This window comes from Sceloporus undulatus, chromosome 1 (assembly GCF_019175285.1).
Source record: "Sceloporus undulatus isolate JIND9_A2432 ecotype Alabama chromosome 1, SceUnd_v1.1, whole genome shotgun sequence".
Lineage (NCBI taxonomy): Eukaryota > Metazoa > Chordata > Lepidosauria > Squamata > Phrynosomatidae > Sceloporus > Sceloporus undulatus.
The window spans coordinates 351,544,817-351,554,462 of record NC_056522.1 but is presented as its reverse complement, the minus strand read 5'-3'; the positions used below and the strand labels follow the sequence as shown (position 1 = coordinate 351,554,462).

At 38.0% G+C, this 9,646-nt stretch overlaps 1 protein-coding gene across 1 annotated transcript in view; it reads left to right on the top strand.

Moving 5' to 3' along the window:
- TTC7B (tetratricopeptide repeat domain 7B) overlaps nt 1-9,646 on the top strand; it is a 153,900-nt gene that overhangs the window by 123,600 nt on the left and 20,654 nt on the right. The window contains 1 exon segment of the mRNA XM_042460558.1: nt 2,795-3,037. Coding sequence (XP_042316492.1) covers nt 2,795-3,037 — 243 coding nt within the window.

Here is a 9,646-nt window from a genome sequence, read left to right as displayed (position 1 = left end):
TTATCCCTGTCTCCTTTTCAAAATGATGACATGAAGTGGAAACTGCAGGGGAAACAGAGGGGAATGATGTTATTTTGGCATATTCGTGGTATATATCCTGCAGGAGATTAGAAATGGAAAATTAGCCCCTGGATCCCTGTGCATTCACCCACCCTGGTTTAGATGGACCCTCAAGTTCTAGCCCCCATGGAGTCATAAAACACATCTTATTGTAATCTATGTCAGAGTATAATATCCAAAATCTAGAAAACAGTAATACCTTTATTGGGCTAATCAGAATGCACAATGTACATGTTGCAAGCTTTCAAAGGTCTGCTGGCTTCTTTATCTGCAAAGGTATTAAAAATCATACAGGAGAAAGAAAGAAAAATATTAGTCATACCAGTAGTTTTTTTCCCCCCATTGCTGGCTATTATCAGATGATAGAGGTTGCTGGCATGTCCGTTAGTTTTGGGAATGCAATGCAGAGCTGTATGTTTGGGGAGCTTTTAATAGAAATTAGGCTCTGAAAGTCCCTGACAATAGAGACAAAGCTCGTCCCCATGTTTTGGGCTATCTAAACGGAGTTATAGTTGAAGGGGGTCTGGTGTCTGTTTTTTAATTAATGTGATTAATTGAGTTTTAACCTGTTTTATGTAATTGCACCTTTGAAATAAGAAAAAAGAGCAAAAACAGTAGCATGGAGTAGTTCTGTAAACTATTGCAGGTATGAAAGGAGCACAGTTCTGAAATAGATTTTAAAAATCAGTGGGAGACAAATGCATGCATATTGTGTAAAAACTTCATTGTATTTCAAAAGACTTTTAAATAGTTTTAAATATGCAGTAAAAAGTTTGTGTTATCAGAGGCTTCCTGACGCTTTGCCTCCAGTCTTTCAACTTAAACATGCTTCATTTATAAAGACAGAGATTGTTGAAAGAATTATGCCAATGATTCTGGTCGATGTATGGAAGTATGTTATCTGCATGCTCCTCTTCAAGGACCATGGCTTTTTTGGAGGGGGGATCTGAAGTGAATTCAGAAGTGCCTTCTCATGGGGAAAGAGCTTTTAATAAGTGTCCTATTTTGTCTGGATGTGTGTGTGTTTTTAATGGGTATACTTTTAAATTACTTTCAGTTCTATTGACAATTTAATTAGATTTTCACTTTTGTGTGTTTTACTAATATGAACTTTACTAATATGCACCGTTTCCAACTTTTGTAAGCCACCTTGAGTCATGAGTTTGCAGAAAAGGCAAGATAAACGCACTACGGCCGCAACAACAACAACAACAACTACTACTACTACTACTACTGACCTTCCACTCAAATTAGTTTTTGTTGTCCTTCCTTTAAAAAAAAAGAATATTAGCTGTGTCTTTATGACCCAGACAGGAAGACTAGTCTGCTCAGTTGGTGACTGGTAATTGTAGACATGAGAGTACACAGGATTTTAATCCACTTACCCTCATGCCATGTCTTTTTCTTTTCTGCTTCAAATTTTGAAAATCTAATAAAAACTCAATTACATATAGTGGCTAAATTCACCAGTCATTTTATTAAGACACCATAACTATTATTTAGGCTTTGAACTAGATCAGTGTCTTGTGTATGCACATGGTGTTAAAAACATGTGACTTAATTGTAATTAAGAAATTAACTCGAATATTTTTGAAAGGAAATAAGAAACTTACATGCATTATAAAATAAAAGGAAGAAACTAAAGGAGACAAAGTATTAAAAAATTGAAATACCTTATAATGGAGGCCTTGTGTTTCTAAGCCTGGCAAAAGATACTCCATAAAATCTTTATTTTTTTCAAGATTCCTTCATTCCAAGCTATAGTTCTGTCTACTATATATTGTTTGGAATTCTGGACAACGCAGTGTTCAGTGTGCTATGTTTAAATAGGTATCTGGAAAATTCTTATTTTCAGACAGAAATTCTTGATCAGCCAAGAGGGCCTTTTTGAATTTCTTCTGTTACTTTTCTGGTTTCAGAAACATTTCCTGCTAAAATTGATATATAGGCCTTTTTAAGCCAGTGAGGAAAAGGAGCAATTCACTCACCCAAATGAGTGTCCTTCTGATGTGACTGTCAGCTTCCATTTGCCCAAGAAAGCAGCATGGACGATGGGCAAGTGATGGTTGTAATCCAAACATCTGGAGAGCACCATGTTGGGGAAGGTGGCATTATACCATCATTAAAGTCTGGAAAAATGAGAGTTTTCTATTTAGTGTAAATGTAGGGAGAAATGATTTGCCTTTATTTAGTTATAGGAAATTCACATTCTGTTTCCCTTGTATAAAACAATATATCAAAACAAGAGACTGGAAAAATACATTCATACTGTCAGAATAGAGGCTTTTAATTATGTTATAGATATATGTGAAGTTGCTCAGGTTAAGTTGACCAAACTTCAGAAATACACCCAATCCTATAACACCAACTGAGCAGGACAAGTAGATTATATTCTATATATGACTGTGTCCCTGAAGAACAAAAATAGCAGGGACTAAATGCTCCTTTAGCTAGAAGCAACATGTGCGTTTTTACTCTTTGCCATTATGCATCATCTGTTCCAATCCTCTGTCCTGGAAATGAATCAGTGGTGAGCCAGGGGCCTCTTCACTCAAATTAAGCTCAGGCTATTTCTTTTCCCACCCTTATCTTTCATGCCTTTGAATTCACAAAACCTTGTGTTTGAAGATTATAATGTAATGTAGCATTTAATTGAAATGAAATCTGTGCCTGGAGTTAGCTTCCTCAAAAAAATAAGTTATCATGTAAGCAAGAGAGCAGTAATAATTAGAAGAGACTAATTCATTCTTCTCTCCTCTTCTTCCTCTTGGCAGCTGAGGTATACATAGGAATTGGAAAACCCGCAGAAGCCACAGCATGTACTCAGGAGGCTGCCAACCTCTTCCCAATGTCTCACAATGTCCTCTACATGAGAGGTCAAGTGGCAGAACTTCGGGGAAATATTGATGAAGCCAAACGCTGGTATGAAGAGGCCTTATCTATCAGCCCTACCCATGTGAAAAGTATGCAGAGATTGGTAAGTGCAATTTATACAGCATAGTATATGTGAAGCACTTTGGACACTCAACAAGAGCTTTAATGAAATGGTGTTGGTGATTTGTTGATATTGTTACCCTAAAAGGTGGGTAGGACTTGGGGTCCTCACCAATAGTGTCAGCATCTCGTTGGTATTTTGAGGGAATTATTAGCTGAAAAGGAGGCCTGTGAGAGGAGGGTAATTTAGGGATCTTTTCACCTTTGTATATGAGTACTATCTGCAGAGAAACTCCAGTTTTAACAAATAGAAATTTTTTATTTAGGAATGTGGAAGGGTTCACACACACATACAACCGCAGTGCAACCTTAAGAACCATACAAGGTTAACACAAAAAAAAGGTATGGAAGATTGGATAGCGAGGAATTGGGATTTTTAAAGAGGGCAGTAATTACCAGTTATGAAGAGAGAGGTCCACAGAAGATGGAGAGTGTCTGAGACAGAATGTGAAGGCAACACAGTGAGCGAGAGAGACCCTCTGTGCACACTGGCTAGAATTGGGATTGATATTTATATCTTATTTCATTGCCTTGAGGGGTACCTTATCCTTCCACACAGTGTAACATAGACTTGATAAGTTTTCCATGGAATTGACAAAAGGACTCAGGAGCAGCTGATGGCTTAAACTCCAGAGTGACAAAGCATTGATAGGATTGAGATAATACAGTGCACCCATGTCATACATGGGCGCACTATACGTGGCTATATGTTAAGCCGCACCGGAAAGGCTTCTCCTGCACCCTGGGAGAAACAATGGGGCGCGTGCCCATGGTTTTATGTGGTATTTCCCTTACGCGGCAGGGTCCAGAATGAATCCCCTGCGTAAGGGAAAGGCCAACTGTACCTGGGTAGCCAGAAAGGAAGGGTAAATAGGAACACAGCCTGGCGTGGAGATATGGTCCTTGACTGCTTTGTGATGGGACTTGCTTAGTCCCTGTTGCAAGAGGAAATATAAAAAACCTGTGGTGGGGGGTGGGCTGGAGTGGATTAGCAAACTCATTCAGCATTTATTTCAGTACTGTGTGTCTCCCACATGTCCATAGATCAGTGTGACCTCTTACCTAGTTTCCACAAGTCAAAGTGACCTCTAAAAATGCCTCATGCTAGATATTAAATATAAAACCCCATATTCATTGAGAGAGTGTGCTAATACTGTTAACCCCAAGTAGTTGGGGTCATCAGAAGCAGTTGGCATTGACATATGATAAATTCAGTTAACTTGGACTTTCAACGATAGGATGCTACCTTCTGTGATGTGATGACCTTCATAACTAGATGCTGTTTCAAAAAAATGGAATTCAGATTTTAAAAGGGTTCCAAATTTTACTTTAAGACAAAGGAGTCTGGGGAGATTGAAGGCCATGGTTTAGGTAACAAGGATAGCATCCTCCAGTAGGTAATTAACTGGCTATTTACAATCTGTCCTCCTTATCAATGGACTTGTCATCTGCAGATTTAACCATCTGCTGATGGCAAGGCTCCGTTTTAGTTAATGGCAGTGCATGCACACAACTGCAATAGTGGGCACATGCACACCATGCAGCCATTAATTTTAATAGGACTTGAGCATGTGCAAATTTCGATATCCATGGGGGAGATTCCAGACGGATCTCCTACAAATATGGAGGTCCGACCTTATTTCTGATTTATCCCAGTCCAAACAACTAAGATAACATTAAGAGTGCAATTCTGTGGTCTCAAGGGCATGTTCTTGGGACCATAGGAGTAAGGAGAAAGCCTCCTTCAATGTCTTATTTTCTGTAAGACCTTGAAGGAGGCTTTCTCCTTACTCCTATAGTTCTTGTGTTGGAGAGAGGGATCCAGTCTTGATGTCCTTTGCAGAGGGGCGGATGAGATATTTTGAAAATGAGACACTTGGTATAGGATGTAGATGCATTGGATCCACAATCCTAGCAGCCACTAGTAATGCCCTCAAGAAAGTGACAACGCTGGTCTGCTTGCAGTGGGAAGGAACTCTTTACTAAAGAATCATAGAATTGTAGAGTTGGAAAAGACCACAAGAGCCATCCAGTCCAACCCCCTGCCATGCAGGAACTCTCAATCAAAGCATCCTTGACAGATGGCCATCCAGCCCCTGCTTAAAGATCTCCAAGGAGGGAGACTCCACTACACTTCGAGGGAGTGTGTTCCACTGTCAAACAGCCCTTACTGTCAGGAATTTCCTCCTAATGTTGAGGTGGAATCTCTTTTCCTGCAGTTTGCATCGTTGCTCCAGGTCCTGAGGAGAGGACACATACACTACAGAGGGAGGGGAAGCAAAACAAAACTATTCCAAACCTTACTCTTCCACCTTGCTAGCAAGAGCCAGCAGGGCTCTGGATAACTCTGAGTCTCAGATATTGGGAATGCTTACTCATTTTACACATCATCTGTAGGATTGCTCTTGAACCATACTGATATCTCAGGGTTCTGGTGATTAATTATAATGGGTATAATTTTCACAATACTCTGATGAATTTTCGTAATTTTCTTCAGTGAGCATGTGCTCATGATCTCATTTCAGACTATGTTAAAGTGAAGCAATATAGGCTGATATACAGATTCAAATTTTCTGAAACGTTTTGAGTTATTAATAATAATTTCATCTAGCACCAATGTGGAAAAATTGCAGCCCTGCATAGTTGTCTGACAGCTCCCATTCACCCTAGCCAGTATGCGGAATTACAAAAACTACAATTCACCAATATACAGACATCTGTGCTTTGCTCACCCTTGATCTAACATTTTAAATTAATCAGACTCTGACTTAAACATTGTTCAGTCTTTATGCTCTGTTTTGAGAAATGCTGACCTTTATATTGTTAAGAAGGGATTTTTTCAAAAATATTGCTTAAGACACTAGTGGTTTGTACTCTGAATATCAATATGTCACAAATAAAAAACGTGACCAGATCTCTTCATGTTTATTGTCTTTGATTTCACTTCTGGCAAATTTTACTGGGTTAGCTTTCCTGCAAAAGCTATTTTTAAATTTCTTCATATTCTGGTCATTTCTGTTTGTGCAACACTTAGTAGGGTTGCTATAAGGTCCTCACAAACTAATTCTTCATTCCCATTTTCAAATACAGACAATAGCAGTAACAGAGCCCCCCTTGGATGGCCAATTTGACCAAATATTGAACTTGTTCATACTCAAATCACTATAGAGGAGCAATCCACAACAGTGTGGGTAAACTTATGAATTGTTTCCAGAACATATAAACATTCTTTATATGTTGCCAAAGCTGACATTTATTGGGGGGGGGGGGGAGACCTTGTTTTATTCCACTTTTTAAATCTTGGATTATAATATCCAAACAGATGTTATGCCTTCTAGACAAGGAATCCTGATGACACAGTGGTTAGTACTGGTGCCAGTATTGCAATCACAATATTGTGAGTTCAATCCCGCAAGGTTCTAGATTGACTCAGCCTTCCATCTTTTCGTAGATTGGTCAAATGACTACCCAGTTTGTTGAGGGCAATTGGCTAACACATTGTAAACTACTTAGTGCTTAGTTCACTATGAAGCAGTTTAGAAATGTAAAGTGCTAAGTGCTAAAGTACTAGACTCCAGCTTACTTTAGAGAGTTTAGTAGAGTTTTCAAATCTTGGCCTGAAGGATTTTTACTTTCAGCCAAGCTATATTTTTCAACAAGGTTAGAGAACTAAGAGCTACATTTTAATTAGTTGATTTCTATTAATTGCCTCCATGCAACTGGATCCAACTGGATTAAGTTTATTTTAAAGTTGACTAATTATATAGGTTTTTGCCTCAGGGATAGGAAAATTAATAATATACGTAATTCATTTACAAAAGTAATGTTCATTATATGGCATAGATGTAACAAAATATTACAGTGGTACCCCGGGTTACGAAATTAATTCGTTCCGCGGTTAATTTCGTAACCCGAAATACCTTCGTAAGCCGAATTCCCATAGGCGCTAATGGAAAAATAGCTCTCTGCTGCCCTCCGGTGGCGGAAAATAGCGCCGCGGTTTTTTCGTAACCCGAAGAAACCTTCGTAAGCCGAAGCAATAAATCCCTATGGGATTTTTTCGTATCCCGAAAAATTCGTAACCCGGCGCATTCGTATCCCGGGGTACCACTGTATGTCCTTTTCTTGTTTCCTCTTTGAGCATCTTTTATTTAAGCACAATGTTAAACATCTTGTTTACAAAGACTGGAGAGAAAGGGATATATATGATGAATGATCTTATTATAAATGAACACACAAACACATGTATGGATGCCGAACCTGTGGTAGATGCCCTGTTCTGTACCCTGAAAAATATTTTAATTAATGATTGAACTATAGTGTGTTTCATTAGAATTTGATTACAGATTACTCTATTCATTGTGCCTTTGTTGTTCTTTTTAAAGTACCTCTTTAAATTGCCCCTAATGTGCATAGAACTCACCAGAAGAGTTGTAATCCCCTGCAAAGTACCCAACACTTTTATTCAAATATAAGAGCTCGTTTCAAGCTAGGCTCCTATAAATTAATAAGAGAGTTTTTTTCCACATGGGTGCCTAAGGGAGAAGATAAGGCAAATTACCAGACAGGAGCATAGAGTAGGGAGTACATTTTTGTTATACCTTTTTGATTTTTCAAGATAATTGAACATGTTGACAGACTCCAAAAGGTGCTTCATAAAGCAAGTCGGTGGTGGACCAAAAGTGGTATAGTTCTGTTAAATAAAAGCTATATATTAACATTTACTGCCTTTCTTCCTTGAATTCACTTGAAATAAAATATCTTTAAGTAGAGGCTACTTTGCATTTATTATTAGAAATACTTCTGTACTGTTTCTCAAAATCCCAAAGTGGTTTGTAAGACAATGAATCAATAAAACCAAAAGGAGGCTGGCGTTAGAAGTGTCTGCTCCCAGCATGTGGGTGATTTTTTCTTTGGCTCATGCAAAAAAGATGCACTGTTCCACATGTTCCCCTTTGTCTTCTCTGCTGATAGCCAAGTAGGTAATATTTCCTCTTATAAAAGCATCTATTTTCAGTTTCATATCATTATACAAAGCATGTTCCCAAATGCCCTTGCTTCCACATGCATACAAACTTTTATGTGTACAGTTGTATCCAACAAACCCAGGAATGTAGCAATTAAAAAAATTTTTTTGCTGTAGTTTGGTGTCTGCACATCACATCATGCACCACATTTCAACAAAATGGGAAAACTGGCCCACTGACAAAGACTATAAAACAATAGCACAGCTTTCTATAAACCTTTGTGGCTACATAGTGAAGGTTATGTATTAGGAAATCTCGCCACACCTTTCTGCCCATCTATTGAGCCCCTATGGCTCTTAGGAATTTTTTTAAAGAAAAAGAGGAAGATAGGAGAAGATAAGGAGGCTTTTTTGTTCCATTGTGTCTTGGAATTAAAAAGAAATCGACTTGAGGGTGGGTATCAAGTATTGAAGCTGGTGCTGGAAATTGCCATAAAATAGTCCAGGTTAACAGAACTAATAATAATAATAATAATAATAATAATAATAATAATTTATTTGTATCTCGCCTCTCCCTGTATTGTGTGTGTAACACAAGAACTACAAATATCCAAATTTGACCTGTCTGGAGGAGCCCAAAGTTTGCTATGCCAAGGGTGGAGGACAGGACCCCATCCCTTGTTATGAAGAGTAATTAAGGCAGTGGTTCCCAAACTGTGCCCTTTAAAGGGTTTTGGGCTTCAGCTTCCAGAATCCCAGACTATTGGCTAACATGGCTGAAGCTTCTGGGAGCTGAACTCCAAAAATATCACAGTTTGGGGACCATTGAATTAAAGGATGTTGTTTTGTGCAGTACTACAAGATGGGATTGCACTTATAGAGTTTGATAGGATGTTATTGGCCTATGATGTCCCTTTAGAGCACAACAAGCACTTACAGTATAGGGATATTGTTGTTTTGCTCAATACTACAAAATGGGGTTTCACCTATAGAGTGCATGCACATACAGAATTGGGGGTGGAATTGTGGAGCAGCACTTAGAACTGTTAATGTTATCTATGATCTTAATGAGCTCTCATAGTTCCTATTAGGAGTACACATATTAAATCATATACAGAATAATTGCTTTGCATTTCTTGTGATGGACAATTCATGTATTATAAAGAAAGATACTCGGATCTGAACCTCTATTTGGCTTTTATTTATTTTACCTCTGTTTTTTAGCAGCTGCATCAACATGGTACTCCAACATGGTGAATCTTTTGTTTTTAACAAGCTCATTGTCTCTTGTTCCTTTGCTCTTTTCATTACAAAAAGGTATTATATAACCTTATTGTTCAGGTTTTTTACTGGCACTGCTAGCATCAGCATGGAAAAGAGCCGTGGTAGCTATTCTATTTTGTATAAACTTTTTCATGTCTCACAATAGTATGTATATGAGACATAATAATTGTCCTATTAGCTGTTTTTTTCATTGTGTCTTTTTATGAGGTTTTATTACTGAAGAGCACTGTGCCTCTTGTCAGTTTTTAAAAATAAAACTACTGATAAACCTGCTAATGACAATAAGAATTACATGGAATAAAAATATTTATTTACTTATTAATTTTGTGAGCCCACTTTGCA